We start from the raw sequence: 20,105 nt of genomic DNA on the forward strand, positions 1-20,105 counted from the left end.
TCCGCCTGCCTCGGCCTCCCAAAGTGCTGGGATTACAGGCGTGAGCCACCGTGCCCGGCCGCTTTTAAACATTTTTAAGGAGAAGTTATTGGGGGAAACAAATGTCATGAAATCAGAAAAGGATAGAGAAGGTGACGCTTGCACACAGTGGAAGACTCAAAAGGGACAAAACCAGACATGGAAGTTCCAGAAGGGGCAATATTAGCCTATGGGGGTAACAACAGAACAGTAGCTGCCTCTAGGAGTGGGCATTGGGTGGGAGGGGACCCCAGGGAGTCTTCAGGGGTGCAGGAAATATTCTACATCTCAATGTGGGCTGTAATGACACAGGTGTATACATACATCAAATGTCACCAAGCTGTATTCTTCAGCTTTTTGCGCACCTTACACACACACACATCATTGTGGTTGTTTTATACTTCAGTTAAAAAAGAAAATGGAAAGGAAATTGACATTTCTTGGTTCTTGCTGTGTGCTAGGCCCTGACTTGGTCTGCTTTTAAAGAAATCATTCATTTCATGAGCACGTACTATGTCCGAAGTACTGTCTAGATTCTGAGGACTCAGCAATTAACAGGAAAAATTAGGCACAGCCCCTGCCAGATGGTGCTCACAGTTAGTGTAGGAGCCAACATCAAATAAGGAAAGTGGCCACAGCAACAAATAAAGGGCAGTGCGAGTGTGTGGAAGAAGGACCGTGTCCTAGTCTGGGGGTGAGTCGGAAAGCCTTCCCTGGGAGATCAGGTTAAACAGAGGTCTCAGTCTGAGAAGGAATAAGCAGCTGAGGGGCAGGGGCTGGGGAGAAGGGCACGTCATGTGAGGGAACAGCATGTGCAAAGACCCTGTGGCAGGGAGAGGCGTGGCACATTAAGGAGGGATTAGGGCCCAGCAGGGTACTGCTGATGTCAGAGAGCAAAGGACCTGAAAACAACCATGTGCAGATGGGAAAACTGAGGCTGGAGAGGGGAAGTGGCTGCCCCAAGCCTCCAGCAAGTGCAGTGGGGGTTGGAAGCCAGCTTTGTCTGCCCTCTCTGCTCCTGAGACAGAAAGGTTGTCTGTGGGAATGTGGACAGGAGAGGCTGTCTGGGTTCCCATCAGGGACAAGAGGCTGGGCTGTGGCCGCCTGCCAGCTGCCCTCACTCTCCTGGTCTCTCAGCTCCACAGGGCCTGTGGACAGGGGTGGCTATGAGATCCTGCCCTGAAGAGCAGTACTGGGATCCCCTGCTGGGCACCTGCATGTCCTGCAAAGCCATTTGCAACCATCAGAGCCAGCGCACCTGTGCAACCTTCTGCAGTGAGTTCTGGGGCCTGAGCCCAGGGGACAGTGCAATCTCCCTCCTCCTTCCTCCCTAGAGCACCCTCTGGCCCCACAGTCAGGTGGCTGAGGAAAGGGTGGCAGGAGGAGATGTACAGTGTGGCACCTCTTACCCCTCCACCTTCCTGCTTTGGTCACACAACTTTCTTTCAGTGTCTCAAACATAGTACATTCTTTCCTGTCTCAGGTCCTTTGTACATGCTGTTCCTGCTGCCTGGAATGCATTCCCTCTATCATCTTCCCTCAGCTCCCTCCTACTCAACGTTCAGGTCTCAGCCCAAACATCAGGGGTCTCCTCTGATCACCTAGTAGAAGTAGGCCCTCCCTTGTCACTGTCTGTTGTTACATTCTTTTGAAACTTGTTATTACAGAACTTATCACACATGTACACAGATAGGATAGCACAATGATGCCCTCTGCACCCATCACCAGCTTCACAAATTGTTTAAATTCTGCCTTGTATTTTCCCAACCAATTTTTTTGGCTAGTGAATTTTATTTTATTTTATATATTTTTTATTTTTTATTTTTTTTTGAGATGAAGTTTCGCTCTTTTTGCTCAGGCTGGAGTGCAATGGTGTGATCTCGGCTCACTGCAACCTCCGCCTCCTGGGTTCAAGTGATTCTCCCTCCTCAGCCTCCCGAGTACCTGGGATTACAGGCATGTGCCACCACGCCCAGCTAATTTTGTATTTTTAGTGGAGATAGGGTTTCTCCATGTGACCTTAGGTGATCCACCCACCTCAGCCTCCCGAAGTGCTGGGATTACAGGTGTGAGCCACTGTGCCCAGCCTGCCTTGTGTATTTTAAAGCACAGCCAAGATCTCATATAATTTTACCTGCAGATACTGGACCACGAAGACCTGTCAAACATAACCCAAATATCCTGTCACTACTAGCAATGCTTTATTGACATCATCTAATACTCAGGCCATATTCAGTTTTCCCTGGTTGTCTTGAAAACTATCCATTGCTTGCTGTTCTTTTTCATCACCTGTTCTTTTCCTTGATAGAACTTACCACGATTTGCTGTTTTGTTCTTTCGTGTGTATGTGTTTTATGTCTGACTCAACCACTAGGCTGGGAGCTCCCTGGGGGGAGGAACCATGTCTGACTTGAGCCTAGCACAGTGCCTGACACATAGTAAGTCCTTCATGAATACTTGTTGAGGGGAACTCAGAGAGGATGAGTGACTTACCCAAGATCACCCAGTTTAAAAGTGGAGATGTCACAGCGACATCCTGGTTTGAACCCAGGACTCCCACTCCTAAATCATGACCTGAACCACTACCCATTAATGAATTAGAACATTCATTGGTTCATCCCACAAACATAGATGGAGTGCTCCAGCCCTATGGAAACAGGAATCTGGCGTGGCCCTTCAAAGACAGTGTCATCTAATGGGAGAAATGACTATGTGTCAAGGTAGAAAGCCGCCGCTGGGAGAGACCACCTTCAGCTGAAGGGCTGTAGGGTGGGGAGGTGTCCCTACAGGAAGCACCATCAGAGGTGGATTGTTAAGAGGCCACAGAATGGGGAAATCAGATGGATGTCTGGAAAGAGGGCAGTATGCGCAGAGGTGCAGAGGTGGGAAACACAGTAGGGAGGACTGAGTCCTGGGGTGGGGTGGCTGGATAGGGTGTGAGGTCAGGCAGGGAGGGTCAGTGGTCTGGGGTGCTCAGGCACCACCTGCAACAGGGGAAGAGGTCACAGAAAGCCCCAAGGACACCAATGCTGGACTAACCCTGTGTGACACAGAGTGGAGGTGTCAGTTTCTGTGCGGTTCAGGGGAGCCCCGGGCATAGGGCAGGGCCAGAACAGGGGAGGTCACTGGCCCCATGTGGGCCATCTGAGTTTTCCCCAAGGTCCCAATTCCGTGATCTTTTAGTTCCTTCCTTTACTCTGTCAAAGACACAAGAACAGGTGTGTGTTTGCTTTGTGAAGAGGCTCAAATGAATATTCTACTCAAGCCTTCCATTAAGTGAGCATTTAGTATGCACCAGGCACTGTGTTGGGTCCTACAACTCTGCCAACAACCCTAAGAAGAAGTCAGTACTGTTATTTTCCCTATGTTGGAAATGAGGAAACTGAGGTATGGAAAGGCTAAGACCACACTGCCTGCAAGTGGTACAGCCGAGGATGACCCCAATTGAAATTTGGTTCTGTTATTTGGGTTCTTATCCACTATCCTGCACTGCCTCTGAAATGTGTCCTTAAAATATATATGTGAGCCACATTTTCACATAAATACCTTATTCTAAAGACAAAGGAAACTTGCCTTTTCACATAAAACTTTCATGTAGAAATATTCTGAGGCTAGACCAGACGCAGTGGTTCATGCTGCCTGTAATCCCAGCACTTTGGGAGGCCGAGGCAGGCAGATCACCTGAGGTCAGGAGTTCACGACCAGCCTGGCCAACATGGCAAAACCCCATCTCTACTAAAAATACAAAAATTAGCCAGGTGTTGTGGTGGTCGCCTGTAATCCCAGCTACTCGGGAGGCTGAGGCAAGAGAATTTCTTGAACCTGGGAGGCGGAGGTTGCAGTGAGCTGAGATCGTGCCACTGCACTTCACTGGGCAACAAGAGCGAAACTCCATCTCAAGAACAAAAAAAAAAAAATTAGAAAGAAATATTCTGAGACTTTAGATAAGATAATTGATTGTTCCAAATAGATTTCTTTATGCATTCAAAGTTGGGTCCACTGTGCTCTCTTAAGGCAAGTGTGACTGAGCTTTAGTTTCCTTGGCTTCTGGGCCTTGGCACTGATACTTGTGTAAGCTGCTGTAATTCTTATTTAGTATTAAGAGAGAAGAAACACTATTCATGTGAACTTTTCCACCTTCCTTCCAACCCCCTGCCCCAACTTGTCAAAGAGGATTCTGACTTTTCCCCTTCATTCTTTATGCTAATTTGAAATATATTTCTCCTTGATGAGGCTTGAAAAATGCAAGTAAAGGTCTTATGTAACAATGTAATCTAGATCTCAATTTTAAATGATAACTGAATATCTTCATATGTTTGGAAACTAAGAAATGCACTTGTAAATAACCCATTGGTCAAAGAAGAAATAATAATGAAAAATAAGTACATTTTGAACTAGGTAGAGGAAAAATAATACACATCAAAATGCAATGCAGCTAAAATAGTACTTAGAGGACAATGCACAGTCTTCAATGTGTATATTGTAAAAGTACTTGGCTTACTCTGGAATTGCTTGCTAGAATTTTACCGTAATTTTTTTTTAACTTTGATGTCCTTTGTGGTCAAACCTACAACTCCTGCTAGTCTGTTACCCAGCAGTATTACGCACTTCTGTCTCCCAGGGTCACTCAACTGCCGCAAGGAGCAAGGCAGGTTCTATGACCATCTCCTGAGGGACTGCATCAGCTGTGCCTCCATCTGTGGACAGCACCCTAAGCAATGTGCATACTTCTGTGAGAACAAGCTCAGGAGCCCATTGAACCTCCCACCAGAGCTCAGGAGACAGCGGAGTGGAGAAGTTGAAAACAATTCAGACAACACGGGAAGGTACCAAGGATCGGAGCACAGAGGCTCAGAAGCAAGTCCAGGTAAGCAACCCCAGGCCAATCTGCATGGTGTCACGCAGGGTCAGAAAGGGTAGGAGGCCTGATGCCAGGCCTAGAACAGGAGAGTCAACTATGCACGAAGCCCAGAGTACAGGCAAATGGGCAGAAGCCAGGGAGATCATCCCAGGATAAAAAACAATGTACACAACATTTCCGGAAGTCTGTGGACAAGAAGAAAACAGGAGAAAGGACCTGCCATGTGAGGAAGAGCCTTGTACTGGAGGCTGCCGAGACTGCGCCAGTTCTCGAAGCACAGGTATGAGTAAGCAGCAGACCCACGTGTGTGAGCACCTGAGCAGAGCCACCACCTGCCCTCTACCAATGCTGCAGACTCCCTTTATTTCTATTATTATTTTATTTATAATTTCAACTTTTATTTCAGATCTGGGGGTACATGTATAGGTTTGTTACATGGGTATGTTGCTTGATGCTGAGGTTTGGGGTACAAATGGTCTTGTCACCCAGGTGGTGAGCATAGCACCCAGTAGGTACTTTTTCAGCCCTTAGCCCCTCCCTACCTCCCCCTTCTAGTAGGCCCCAGTGTCTGTTGTTCCTGTCTTTATGTCCATCTGTATGCAGTGCTTAACATTTCACTTTTAAGTGAGAACATGTGGTATTTTCTGTTTCTGCGTTAATTCACTTAGGATAATGGTCTCCAGCTGCATGCATGTTGCTGCAAAAAAATGATTTTTTTTCTTTTTGTGGCTGTGTAGTATTTCATTGTGTATATGTACCACATTTTCTTTATCCAATCCACCACTGATGGGCACCTAGATTGATTCCATGTCTTTGCTATTGTGAATAGTGCTGTGATGAACACACGTGTGTATGTGTCTTTTTGGTAGAATGGTTTATTTTCCTTTGGATGTATACCCAGTAATGGGATTGCTGTGCTGAATGGTAACTCTGTTTTAAGTTCTCTGAGAAATCTCCAAACTGCTTTCTACAGTGGCTGAACTAATTTACATTCCACCAACAGTGTATAAGTGTTCCCTTTTCTCTGTAGCCTCACCATCATCTGTTGTTTTTTGACTTTCTAACAATAGCTATTCTTACTGGTGTGAGGTGGTCCCTCATTGTGGTTTTCATTTGCATTTCTCTGATGATCAGTGATGTTGAACATTTTTTCATGTTTGTTGGCTGCTTGCATGTCTTCTTTTGAAAAGTGTCTGTTCATGTCTTTTGCCCACTTTTTAATGTGGTTGTTTGATTTTTGAATTGTTTAACTTCCTCATAGATTATGGATATTAAACCTTTGTTGGGTGCATAGTTTGCAAACATTTTCTCCCATTCTGTCGGTTGCCTGTTTACACTGAGAGTTTATTTTGCAGTGCAGAAGCTCTTTCGTTTAATTAGGTCTCACTTGTCAATTTTTGTTTTTGTTGCAATTGCTTTTGAGGACTTAGTCATAAATTCTTTCCCAGGGCCAATGTCCAGGATGGTATTTTCCAGGATTTCTCTAAGATTCTTACAGTTTAGGGTCTTACATTTAAATCTCGAATTGCATCTTGCATCTATGTTCCTCAGGGATATCGGCCTGTAGTTTTCTTTTTTGTTGTTGTTGTTGTGTCTTTGCCAGGTTTTGGTACCAGAGTAAAGCTGGCTTTCCAGAATGAGTTAAAAGAATCCCTCCTTGATTTTTTGGAATAGTTTCAGTAAAATTTGTACCAGCTCTTCTTTGTGCTTCTGATAGAATCTGACTGTGAATCCATCAGATTCCATTTAGAGGCAAAAGAAGCTTCCTAAGAATGAGAAGGGAAAGGTATTACTAAAAAAGTTTTTGTGGTTCATTAGCCATTGCCAGAGGGAAAAAAATTGTGCAAAGAAAAGGCTGGGCATGGTGACTCATACCTATAATCCCACCACTTTGGGAGGCAGAGGCAGGCGGATCACTTGTGGTCAGGAGTTCAAGACCAGCCTTATCAACAAGGGGAAACCCTATCTCTACCAAAAATACAAAAATTAGCAGGATGCAGTGGTGCACACTTATAGTCCCAGCTACTTGGGAGGCTGAGGCAGGAGAAAGGTTTGAACCCAAGAGGTGAAGGTTGCAGTGAGCCAAGATTGTGCCACTGCACTCCAGCCTGAGGGACAGAGTGAGACTGTGTCTCAAAAAAATAAGTAAATAAATAAAATAAAATAAAAGAATAAAAAATAAAAAAAGAAAATGAAAAAACTTATGGCTGGAGATGGCCACTTTGGACATGGGAAGAAGGGTCCTGTTGAGCTGGGCATCTGCTAAGTGTCAGGCATCAGAAATGATCTAATTAGTCCTCCCAGCAACCACCTCTTGGTGCACCTCCCCTGCTCTGTGGCATCAGAAAGGACGGAAGAGGGATGCTGTGTGGATCCATAAGCACTAGCGATGGAGTTTGCCCTGCTCTCAGCCTGTCCTGGAGAGACAGCAGGCCTGCTCTTCTCGAGGCTGATTGGTTCCTTTCCTTTGCAGTGACTTTCCTGTGATAACCTCATTTCCATGAGGCCAGTCCCCAGGGCCAAGGTCCCATGGGCAGAGCCTGTGTGCCTGATGATGGAGGTTGCCCAGCACCCCGTTGTCCCTGCTTAGCCTGGCATCTCCTACTCTCCTGCCAGTTAGCTGCTGCTGCCTAACAAGCCATCCCCAAATGTGGAGGTGTGGGCTTCCTCCAGAGTCAGGGATTTGGCTGGGCTCAGCTATGCCAGGCTGGCTCTGCTCCATGTGCCTCTCATCCCCGTCCTGGGACCAGTGGGCTGCCCAGGTGCATCCATCTCATGATAATACAGGAGTGCAGCAGACAGGAGCACGCAGGCCTCTTGCCACCTAGGCTGGGAACTTGCATTTCATCACCGCCACTGTGTTTCTTTCCATTCACAGTGCCAGCAGATTCAGGAGAGGGGAAACAGATGCCACCTCTTGGTAGAAGGAGCAAGTAGGGGAGGGAGGAAACTTGTAGTCATGGTGAATTCAAGGCCATTTTTAATCTAGCACAGCCTCTTCTGAGGGGATGTGCAGATTCACATGGAGGGGGTGTGGATACAGAGGGGCTAAAGAGCCCAGCCACCGATGCAAGTGGCCATGCCTGTCACCCTGGTGTCTGGCCACCTGCATACCTTCCCTGCATCCAGTGATGCATTTGAAACTTCCTGCAAACCTGGAACATTGCCCACCTCTGATGTAATAGATTTCCCTGTGGGTCATTCCTACCCACCTCACAGATCGAGAGACAGTCTCAAATTTAGAGTGACTCGCTGACAGTCACACAGCGAGTGCATGGCTGAGCTGGGATTTGAGCACAGTCTGGGGGTTCCAAAGTTTGTCTTCTCTGCAAGAGCAAAATGACCCAAAATGGCGTCCACAGGGCTATTGCTCCTTGGGGGTGAACTGTCATCCCTGGGACAAGGTTAGCCACTTATTGTGTGTGACCATCAGCCAAGCCCCCTTCCCAGAGACCACTGGGCAGAACCTCGGAGCCTCATCTTGGCTCCAGGGATGGAGCCCCAGGCTGTGAGCATTGGGGGCTGTGTGAGGACCTGTTGGTGCCAGTGGGGTCGGCATTACCACGCCTCACCCTGCATCAGTTGCCACACTTGTGCCATGGTGTGGCTTTTGGTGGCTGTGTGACTGTCGCTGTGCACTGCCCTGCCCTGTGTTTCTCCAGAGGTCCAGGGCTAAGGTCTGTTCTGTTCTGACCTCTGATGCCTGCATGGGCTAGTGGGGCAGGAGGGGAGCTTGCTGTGGATTGCAAATAGGAAGTACAGAGCCACATGGCGAGGGGAGGGACCCAGAGGTGGACCTATTTAAGGGCAGGGAGCCGAGGACACCATGCGACCAAGTTGTGCAGCTGCACTGGCGGAAGGGCTGACCTGTTCTCTGCCCTCTTCGTGGGCTCCCCAAAATCTGCTGTCCCCCATCTCCAACCCTGCCAGGCCCTGCCTCACCCTGACTCCAGGTTTCTCTTGCATCCCATTCAGAACTGCCCCTCCTTAGTTGAACCTGGAACTGTGGCAGGCTTGCTGTGCATGGGTAGCGGGGAGAATGAGGCAGTTCCTGTCCCAGACCCATGGAGCTTACCATCTTGTGGAAGGCCAGGCAGTGGACAAGCCACGCAGATGACACATTCCTTTCAGTGCATGGGGGCCACGTAACCCAGCTGCAGGTGACATGGGGACAAGGAAGGCTTCCTGGAGGAGGAGCCTTTAGGGCAGGCTGGGGTGGGGGTGTGGAATATGGAGCCAGACCCTAGTTATGTCCCTCACAAGCTGTGTGACCTGGAGCAAGCTACTGACCCTCTCTGAACCTTGGTTCTGTGAGAGTGGAGTTGTTCACCTTTATAGAGTTGCTGTGAGGGTGATTTGGGAGAATACGTTTTTGGGGGAGCACGTGCTCTGTGCGCTGGAACTGCTCATTCAAAAAGCAACTATGTTGAAGCCACACGGTGAGGACAGGGTTCTAGGCAGAGGCAACAGCACATACAGGTGCTGCTAGGAGCAGTGAACTGGGCTGTTGGGAGGCTGTGAGGGGCTCTGTGCTGGAGACCGGGCTAAATCCCTTCCTCTCAGGCTTCCAGCCTGCAGGAGTGTGGTGGCCACTCCACGGAAACAGGAGGGACCCCACCCCAGATCTGCTTTGAAGGTGGAGACTGACCACTCCACATGCTCACCAAGAGGGCACAGAAGGCCCTGCTGCTCACACATGGGGCTTCGTGGGGAGAGCAGGGCAGGCTCCCAAGCTGGACTGAAAATGGCTTGAGATGTTGAGCAGGAGAGGAGTCTGGCGTGGGGTTCTGTTGTGACAACTCCAGGCCGATGCAAGGAGCTCCCTGCCCGGGCTCCGGGGCAGGTGCATGTAGTGTCTGCGTCTCCCTGAGGGGAACAGGTGGCCCAGGGAGCCTGCCCCAGTGGGTGGGGCTGCTCATCTGTCCAGCAGAGAAGGAGGAAAAGCACCAAGGGCAGGACCCTGTCCCCCAATGTGGGGGCTGCAGAGGACTGAGTTGGGAAGAGCAAGCATTCAGGGGTGGTTGGAGATGGCACCAGGAGGGACCAGATGCCAGATGACAGTGGGCCCCATGTGCCAGACTGGGAGGCCGATGTCTTGCTGGGCACAGGGGCAGCCACGGGAGAAGGGGTCAGAGCACGGCTATGGGGAGAGTGCCCTGTTGCCTCTGGATGATGGTGATGGCATCAGGGGCCCTGTGAGAGGCTATTTCTGGCAATAGTAGGAACCAGAGATGACAAGGACCTAGGAAGGGACAGAGGGACAATGCATTGGCATGAGATTAGAACTGGAGGGAGAGGCCGGGCGTGGTGGCTCACGTCTGTAATCCCAGCACTTTGGGAGGCCAAGGTGGGTGGATCACGAGGTCAGGAGATCAAGACCATCCTGGCTAACAAGGTGAAACCCCATCTCTATTAAAAATACAAAAAATGAGCTGGGCGTGGTGGCGGGCGCCTGTAGTCCCAGGAACTCAGGAGGCTGAGGCAGGAAAATGGCATGAACCCGGGAGGTGGAGCTTGCAGTAAGCTGAGATGGCGCCACTGTACTCCAGCCTGGGCGACAGAGCAAGACTCCGTCTCAAAAAAAGAAAAAAAAGAACTGGAGGTAGTCAGCCATGGAACTGCTCAGCCTCTGTGTCCTGCAGACATTGGGGGTGCCCGTGACCCCTTCTGGGAATAAGGTTCTGGAATGCATCAAAGCACATAAGGTTAGGAAAAAAACACTGGTGCTGAAATCTAAATATTGAACAAATTGCGACATCAGAATTAACCTATGTGCATCTGGGCTACTCGTGCCTTGCTGTCCCCACCTATAATGGTCATAATGACTCTGACCTCACAAGGCTCTTGTGGGGCCTCAGTGACTTGGGGTTTGCTGAGCATTCAGAACCCTACCCAGGACTGAAGGGGTTGTCACCCTGGCTGGGTGGGTTCTGTCCTAGGATAGGCTGTGCTTCCTGGGGCTGCTAAGACAGTGAGCACATGTTAGGTTCTTAAAACAACACAAACTGATCTTCTGTCTTCTGGTCTGGAGCCCAGAAGTCTGAGATCCAAGCAGCAGCAGAGCCCTGCTCCCTCTGAAAGCTCCAGGGTAGGATTCTTCCCTGCCTTCTCCGTCTTCTGGCGGCCGCCGCAGGCCTCCTGGGCTTGTGGCCCCATCACTCCCATCTCTGCCTCTTCCACATGGCTTCTTTCCCGTGCCTGTGTCTCCTCCCTTCTCTTCTTGCATAAGGACACTTGTCACTGGATCTGGACACTCATCCCCAGATTCTTATCTTCATGTTATGACCTTGTGTGGCTCTGTGGGGAGGCGGGGCTCAGCTGGGTGGGTGTTCTGCTGCTCTTGCTTGGGGTCTCTCATGCAAATGGTGCTGGGGAGGAAGCTATTGGAGGCTCGACTCTGATGCTGGGATATTCAGGTTTTGCTTCTCCTCCAGTTGATCTCAGGGCCTGCCCCTCTCCACTAGGACTCGCCAGCTGGACTTCTTGAGTGGTGGCTCAGGCCCAAGGGAGCAAACACCGAGGCTGTCAGGTCTTCTTGAGGCGGAGGCCCAGAGTGGCACAGCCTCGCCCCCATGGCACTCTCCTAGATAGAATGAGGCCCAGCCCAGCCCAGATGGTCCACAGGGTGTAATGTCAGGTGACTGTGCTCTAGGCATGGTCTCTGAACACTTGCATGGTTTCTGAACAGTTGGGTTTCAGAATCTCATGTTGAAATGTTTGAAATATGCACAAATGTTTTGTTTTCCTCCTTAAATCAATGCAGTTCATTTCCGCTTAGTAACAACTTGTAGCCCGGCATTCTGTCTGTGCTCTGAGGGCTGGCAGGTCTTACCTGCTCATGCCTCCAGGGCACTGTTTGCATTTGATTCCAGAGGCAAGTAGGAGCAGGTAAGCGTTGGATATGTGGCACCAAGTTTGCAGGTCCTGGGGTCTTGCTTTCCTCCGTTAGGCCTCTTTGAGATCTGGGCACTGGACAGGAAGCACAGCCACTGATTGGTGGAGTGACAGCAGCTCACCCCAAGTTCCCATCTTCCCCGGTAAATGTCAGAGTGACACTGATGACCCCTAAGAGTCCTGGCAGCTCTGTCACTTTATGAGATTCCTAAATCTAAGAGTGTATGTGAGGAAGAAGGGCAGTGCCAGCCCTGGGGCCTCTGTGTGGCCCATGGGCTTGGAGCACTGGCCTGGGAGTTGGTCAGACCGGCTCCCAGGTGCAGGTCTGAGACTGGGAACAGTATCTTAGAGACTCCATTTTGTCATCTGCAAAATGGAGTGTGAATGGCAGATGCTGTGCAACACAGTCTAGCAGGTCCTCAAAAAATGAAACAGAGTTATCATGTGACCCAGCCATTCTTCTTCTAGGTATACACCCAAGAAAACAGAAAACATCCGTCCACACTAACATGTGGATGTGAATGTTCACAGCAGTGTCATTCACAATAGTCAGAAAGTGGAAGCAACCCAAATGCCCATTCCCTGATGAATGCGTAACAGATGTGGTCTGTCCGTTCTGCCTAAAGAGGAACGAAGGTCTAATACACAGCACGGCAGGACATGGTGAACCCTGAAAACACGAAGCCAAGTGCAAGAAGCCAGGCACAAAAGACCACGTGTTGTACGATTTCATTAATATGAAATGTCCAGAATAGGCAAATCCATAGAGACAGAAAGGAGATGGGCAGTTGCCAGGGGCTGAGGAGAGGGGTTGGGGAGTGACTGCTGATGAGACAGGGTTTCTGTTTGGTGATAAAAATGGTCTCCAATTAGATAGTTGCCGTGGCTGCACAAGCTTGTGATGTGCTAAAAGCCATTGATTGTACACTTTAAAATGGCAAATTTGATGGTATACAAATTCTGTCTTAATTTTTTCAGTGGGGGTAGTTGTTCACCATCAGAGCAGGAGGATGAAGGGGGGTGCTATAGGGGAAGTGCCTGGCCAGCCTTAATTTTTTTTTTTTTTTTTTTTTTTTTTTGTGATGGAGTCTTGCTCTGTTGCCCAGGCTGGAGTGTGGTGGCACGATCTCAGCTCACTGCAAGCTCTGCCTCCCAGGTTCATGCCATTCTCCTGCCTCAGCCTCCTGAGTAGCTGGGATTCAGGCGCCCACCACCAGGCCGGCTAATTTTTTGTACTTTTAGTAGAAACGGGGTTCCACCTTGTTAGCCAGGATGGTCTCCATCTCCTTACCTCGGGATCCGTCTGCCTTGGCCTCCCAAAGTGCTGGGACTACAGGTGTGAGCCACCGCGCCCAGCCATCAGCCTTAATTTTTTAATGGGAGTAGTTGTCCACCATCAGAGCGGGAGGATGAGGGGGTTGCTGTAGGGGAAGTGCCCGGCACGAAGTGGGGCTCGCTCTTCTCGACATGTTGTCTTAAATCTGGCTCATCTGTCCTTCCACCCAGTGCCTACAGGATGCCCAACTCCAGGGACAGGGAAGAGCTTTTGGGATAAGGAGCACTTCCAAGGGGAGGGCTTTCGCCTGGTCTGGTCTGTCTCCAGCATCCAAACCTGGAGGTGCAAGTCCTGAGTCACAGGGTGGCCAGGTGCCCTGATGCCCAGGGACCTCCTGGTTGGCACCTGCTGTCCTGGTCTCATTAGTGTAACACTGCCTGTCCTACTCTCAAACTACAGTGGGCCCTCTGTGTCGTGCACCCCATGTCTGTGGATTCAACCAACAGCAGCTAGAAAATACTCAGAAAACAAAGTGGATAGTGGCATCTGTAGTGAACTTCTGCAGCCATTTTTTCTTGTCGTTATTCCCTAAACAATACAGTATAACACACATCTACATGGCATCTATATTGTATTAGGTATTATAAGTAATCTAGAGATGACTCTGTACAGGAGGATGTGTGTAGGTTGTATGCAAATGCAAGGCCATCTCATATCAGGCACTTGGACATCCATGTATGTTGGTATCTGTGGGGGATCCTGGAATCAGTCCCCCATGGATACCTAGGGACAACTGTAAACGCTCACCCAGGAAGGCTTCTCCTTGGAGGAAGGGCCCAGTTCAAGATGCACAGAGACATGCTCCCTGTAGCCCCGTCTGTTCATCTCTACATTTACCCATCAGCCCATCTCCAGCGCTGTCCCAATTACAGCCCTAGCAAGTGGAGACAACAAGAAGGCCCAGCTCATATTTCCAGCTTCGAGGCCTTAGGAAGTTGCTGCCAGGAGGTGGGGAGGGATCAACTTCCTCCAGGATCCAGAGAGCATCCCAGCAGCCTCAGGGTCAGGAAAGGAGCCCAGTCTCTCCAGGAGCCAGAAAGGCTCGCAGCAGGGAGATGGGGGGATGTGGATTACTTGAGCCTAATGAGGGGAAGAGGAGAAGGCACTGCAGAGAGGGGTCTCACGCTGTCTTGCAGCTCTCCCGGGACTGAAACTGAGTGCGGATCAGCTGGCTCTGGTCTACAGCACGCTGGGGCTCTGCCTGTGTGCCGTCCTCTGCTGCTTCCTGGTGACAGTGGCCTGCTTCCTCAAGAAGAGGGGGGATCCCTGCTCCTGCCAGCCTCGCTCAAGATCCTGTCAAAGTCCGGCCAAGTCTTCCCAGGGTGAGTGCATGAAACTGGGGTCCTCGCCCTTCTCGTGACAAGCCTCGGGCCATCCCTCCGTCCTGTCACTGCCCCTGCTTCTAAGTGGAGAGGCCCAGGGCTTATCCCTGTTATTTGCTGTAGCTTGATAAAATCAATTTAAGACATCCTGGCAGGCAGATACCCAGGAGAGTGGCACTCAGGAAGGGTGGGTGTGGGGTGCCGGCCTTCAGATTTGCCTGGGCCCAGGATTCTCAGGATGCAGGGCCTTTAGGGCTAAGCCCAGGAGGAGGTGTCCCCTTGTGGGGGTGTGGCAGGCTTGGTACTGGACTGAAATGAGAGTCAAGATTTGCCTGCCCACCCCTGCCCAGGCACAGGTTCTGATTGGCAACTGGGGGACACTGACACTGGCCTGGGTGATTGCCCTTAGCTCCTGGGTCGGAGGAGAGTGCAGCTGCCCACACTGTCACCCCTACCCTGGTGCAGGGCCAGGCCTGGCCCACACACTCCACTCTTGCCTCTGCAGATCACACAATGGAAGCCGGCAGCCCTGTGGGCACATCCCCTGAGCCAGTGGAGACCTGCAGCTTCTGCTTCCCCGAGTGCAGGGCGCCCACCCAGGAGAGTGCAGTCATACCTGGGACCCCCGACCCCACTTGTGCTGGAAGGTGGGGGCGCCACACCAGGACCACAGTCCTGCAGCCTTGCCCCCATATCCCAGACAGTGGTCTTGGCATTGTGTGTGTGCCTGCCCAGGAAGGGGGCCCAGGTGCATAAATGGGGGTCAGGGAGGGAAAGGAGGAGGGAGAGAGATGGAGAGAAGGGGAGAGAGAAAGAGAGGTGGGGAGAGGGGAGAGAGATGGGGAGAGAGATATGGGGAGAGAGAGACAGAGGAGGCAGAGAGAGAGAGACAGAGGGAGAGAGAGACAGAGAGGGAGAGAGAGGAAGAGAGGCAGAGAGGGAAAGAGGAAGAGAGGCAGAGAGGGAGAGAGACAGAGAGGCAGAGAGGGAGAGAGGGAGAGAGGCAGAGAGGCAGAGAGGGAGAGAGGGAGAGAGGGAGAGAGACAGAGGAGGCAGAGAGGGAGAGAGAGAGAGCAGGAGGTCGGGACACTCTGAGTCCCAGTTCCCAGTGCAGCCATCACCTAACCACATGTGCAATAAAGTCCTCGTGCCTCCTGCTCACAGCCCCTGAGAGCCCCTCCTCCTGGAGAATAAAAGCTTTGGTGGCTGCCCTTCCTCACTGCATTGTGGTTGGGTCTTTGATGAACGAAGACGTCCTGTCTATCACCTTCCTGGGCACAAGGCTCCACTGAACACTGCCCCCTCGGTTTGGGAGGACCTGTGATGCCCCTATCTCACCAGGCTCCCGAGGAAGCTTGTGACCTTGGGTTGAGCACTAGGCAGCCAGGTACCCACTCGGGTTCTACTCTCTCATTAAGAGAGAGAAAGAGACCAAAGAATGGTCTGCAGGGAGGGTGCCTGTGCAAACACCCAGGGAACCAGGGTCTTGAGCTGTCTTCATTTCCTTACAGACACACATTCCCTTCCATGCCTCCTTAGTGAGGGCATGAAGCACAGTGTGTGTGTATGTGCAGGTGTGTGCATGCATATGGGTGTGCATGTATGTGTGTGCATGCATGTATATGTATGTGCATGTGTGTGTCTGTGCATGTATTTAGGTATGTGTGTGTGTTGTGGGGGTTTGCAGTGGACACGAAGGGGAGGGCAGCTCTAGCTGAAAACTGCGAGTCGCTGAAAAAAACATCGAGATTCCCTGGACCACAGCAAGAGAATGTTTCCATCTGCATCCACTTCTTGTTAGCATTTAAAGCTGTATCTTCAGTAGCATGTAAACCTTAAGTAAACTATTCTTAGAAGCATTTTCACAGTAAGATAAATCCATAATAATGTACATTGAAATTATGCACCCTGCACCTCCCAAAATTATCTTGCAAACCTGCACCCACCAAAGATTCCCTTAGCGCACTTTGGGAAGTGTAGACAGGAAACCTGGGGCTCCATCGCTCATTCCATCTTTTCATCCTCTGTGGGCTACCAGGCTGCATTGGTTTGCTAGGGCTCCCTTAAAGTACCACAGACTAGGCAGCTTCAGCAACAGAATCTCACTGTCTCACAGTCCTGCAGGCTGTAGGTCCGAGATCAAAGTGTCGGCAGGGAAGGTCGTTTTCCAGGGTGGTCCAGGAAGGCTCTGTTCCAGGCCTCTCTCCTGGTGTGTAAGTGGCCTTCCCTGTGTCTCCTCACCTCGTCTTCCCTCTGTGTGTCTCTGTCCACATTTCCTTTTCTTATAGTAAGGACACCAGTGGTTAGATTGGGGGCCCCCCTACTGACCTCATTTTTCATTTTAACTTATTTCTATAAGATGCTATCTCCAAATAAGATCACATTCTCAGGCACTGGGGCTAAGGACATCAACACAGGAATTTCAGGGGACAAATTCAACCCATCACACAGGCCCTCCCTGAGGCCACCTCTGCGTCATCTTTGTCTACAGGCAAGTTGGCATCTAAAAGTGTCTGCCCAAGACATGCGTCTGGCCCATGGTACAGCCAGTCCACAGAGCCAATGGTGAGATCCGGGTGGCATTGTTTCCTCACCGCCATGCCTCACGCAAGCAGCTGCCTTCTTATAACAGGGTGGACACAAATCCCGGAACTGGCACAGACACTTGCTGGCTGTGCGTGAAGTAGCCCCACGTCAGTGTGCTGCAAAGATGCGGCTTAGAATGTTATGGCTTGTGTGAAAGATGTGCAGATTTCTATTCCTTCCGATCTGTGTTTTCAAGTTCAGCTGGTCTGAACCCAAGGGGCTTTGTAGGGTGCCTCTGGAACAGCCAGGGTGTTAGGGGTGCTGAAAACACAAGGTACCCAGGCTCAATCCCAGCTCCAATCACACAAATAATCTTGTGGTGGTGTTTCTTTGGTCAGATTTTTAAATTGATCTTTTGTACTTTTTTTTTTTAGAAAGGGGTCCTTTGGTAGAAAGAAAATCTAAAACTCTAAACAACTAAATACTGTCCATTTTATCCATGTATTGTTGGTCCTATCCCCAAAGTACATCATGATTCCAGCCACTTGTCATGATCACTTTAATCTGAGCTCCCATTATTTTTCGCCTGGATTACTGTACCAGCCTCCCCGATGGCCTCCCCAATGCCACCTGGCCCCCTCCCCAGGGCTCAGCAAGATTTTTCTGAAAAGGACCTGGTGGTAAGCATCTTGGACTTCGTGGACCCCGTGGTCTTTGTTGCACATACTCAACAATTACTCAGCTCCACCACTGCAGCCCCAAAGCAGTCACAGACAAGAAGTGAACACGGGAGGAACTGTGGCTCCGATAAAACTCTATTCACCACAACAGGAGGGGGCCTTCATCTGGATTGTGGGCCATAGTTTCCCAACCCCTGCCTGACTTCATGGCAACACTGACCTTTGTATTTATGCTTCTTAAAAACATGTGTAAGCCGAGTGCAATGGCTCATGCCTGTAATCCCAACACTTCCAGCTGAGACTGGAGGATTGCTTGGGGCCAGGAGGTCCAGACCAGCCTGGGTAACACAGCAAGATCCTGTCTCTACAAGAAACCATTTCAAAAGCAGTCAGGCATGGGGTCCCACACATGTAGTCCCAGCTACGCAGGAGGCTGAGGTGGGAGGATTGCTTGAGCCTAGGAAGTCAAGGCTGTAGTGAGCTGTGTTTGGGCCACTGCACTTCAGCCTGGGTAATGGAGCAAGACTCTCTCTGTCTCTCTCTCTCTCTCTCTCTCTCTCTCTCTGTGTGTGTGTGTGTGTGTGTGTGTATAGATAAAATACTGTGTGTGTAATGGTTGTCTACAAGATACACCTTTAATTAATCACAGTCAACCCTCAAATAACACGCATAGTGTAGGACCCTTATAACGCTACACTCCCAACTCTTCTCCCCACCCATCTTTTGTTTTCTTTCCACGGATTCATCTTCCTCTCCTCATTGACTCTGCATGAGCGGGATTCCTGTTGGGGAAAGGTAGCTGGTGAGAAATGAGGTATCGAGAAACTAGCAAAGGGTCTTCTGGCTGTCTGGGGACAGTTCTTGTGTGGTCCCCAGCCTAGTCTCAAGGGTTCTGGGCCGGTCACCCTGCAGCCTTTGTGCTGTGTCTCTAGATCCGGGCTCTGAGGGAAGGGCCCTGGGAGACCCAACAGAGCGGGATGCCTGGTCTGACAAACGTCCCCCCATTCCTCTGGCTGTGTGGCTCAGGGATAGGCCCAGACGGTGTGTCCAGGTGGTGCCAGGCCACCTCCCCGGTCCCTTTGAGATGGGCCCAGAGGGTCTTATGGGGTGAGCATGAAGCTGGGCACCCAAAGCGTGGGGCCCAGTGTCCCTCCCTGTGTCCCAGAGGAGGGCCCCTGACCTGAGAAGACCCCCAGTGCCTGGCCTGTGGGTGCCAGTGTGGGGAAGGGTGGCTCTGTGGACTGAGGGGGGTCATTGAAAGAAGACTTTGAGCACCATGGCTCAGAGACCTGGGCAGGAGAGGCCTGGTCAGCAGAGACTTGGACTTGGTCACAAAAATATACGATCAGAAAGGACATGGCCATCAGAGACTTGGTCAGGGGCCCTGGTCATTGAGGGATTGTCAGTGAGGACCTGGTCATGGGTGCTTGGTCAGTGGGTGTTCTTGGTCAGTGGGGCCCTGATCAGTGGAGATCTGATTACTAGGGGCTTGGTCATCAAGAGCCTGGTCAGTCAGGATCTGGTCAGTGAAGGCCTTGTGGGGGGGGGCATTGGTCAGTAGGGGCCTTGTTGGAGGGGCTTGGTCAGTGGGGGCCTAGTTAGTGGGGTCCTGGCCAGCTGGCCTCTGGGTGACCTCATGCAGGGGTTTGTCCTTGGAACTAGCTTGTTGCCATCTGTAGTGGAGATGAGTCACGTCACCTCAGAGGGCTACTGGGAGAAGGAGGTGAGCAGATGTGTGGAATCCGGCCCTGTCACACAGACCTAGCACTTTACACCCTAGCTGAGTCCCCTGCTAAAGAGAGGGCCTGCCCTCTGCCCTCCACCCTCAATTCTCTGCCCCCCACACAGAGGACTGCCCCACCTAGGGAGGGCTTAGGTTGGGGAGCACCTGTGGACACTCTGATGCTGGCCACAGGCCCAGGGCCGGGGATGACAGTGACAAGGACCTGAGTGTGTACATGAATGGGGCCACTTGGCCCAGCCATGGAAGCAACACACCATATGCACACGTGCTCACCCACATATGTGTGCACGCTCACGTTCACAAACACACTGCATGCACATATGTTGATGCTTCGGGGGTGGAGGATGCTGACTCTGGGCCCTGCTGACCCGGGCGGGGGCCCGTTGTGATGGGTGTCGTGACCCCTCAATGTCACTGGTGCTGAGTCCCTGCCGCCTACCCGGCTGCCTTCTGTGCCTGGAGCTCTTGGAGACAAGACACACAGCGGTGTCTGGTTCTGCGCAGAGGAGGCTTTCCTAAGTGAGAGGCACAGCTGGATTGGCAGACTCAGGTGAGTGTGACCTGCTGTGTTCCCTCCCTGTTGACCTGGGACAGTCGCTACCTGGTGGGTGGTGCTGGCCTCGGGGCAGGTGCTGAGGAGGGTCATCCCTAAGCACTCACCAGGTGCCCGTTCTGCACTGATGGTATAGATGTTTGTCTCGTTCGTCGTCACAGTAACTCTGGG

The 20,105-nt window shown here is 51.0% G+C and overlaps 1 protein-coding gene across 3 annotated transcripts in view; it reads left to right on the top strand.

Moving 5' to 3' along the window:
• The window catches only part of TNFRSF13B (TNF receptor superfamily member 13B), a 31,753-nt gene extending 16,103 nt beyond the window's left edge, over positions 1-15,650 (top strand). For 2 of the 3 annotated variants that reach the window (XM_017886803.1, XM_017886805.1), the window contains 4 exons: positions 1,156-1,293; positions 4,640-4,885; positions 14,246-14,431; positions 14,937-15,650. In XM_017886803.1, coding sequence (XP_017742292.1) covers positions 1,156-1,293; positions 4,640-4,885; positions 14,246-14,431; positions 14,937-15,187 — 821 coding nt within the window. In that variant the 3' untranslated portion in view covers positions 15,188-15,650. The remainder of the gene's footprint in view (positions 1-1,155; positions 1,294-4,639; positions 4,886-14,245; positions 14,432-14,936) is intronic. The other variant, XM_017886804.1, reaches the window with a different exon arrangement.
• The last annotated feature ends 4,455 nt before the right edge of the window (positions 15,651-20,105 follow it).

The sequence above is a fragment of the Rhinopithecus bieti genome, unplaced genomic scaffold (assembly GCF_001698545.2).
Source record: "Rhinopithecus bieti isolate Rb0 unplaced genomic scaffold, ASM169854v2 scaffold_16721, whole genome shotgun sequence".
Taxonomy (NCBI): domain Eukaryota; kingdom Metazoa; phylum Chordata; class Mammalia; order Primates; family Cercopithecidae; genus Rhinopithecus; species Rhinopithecus bieti.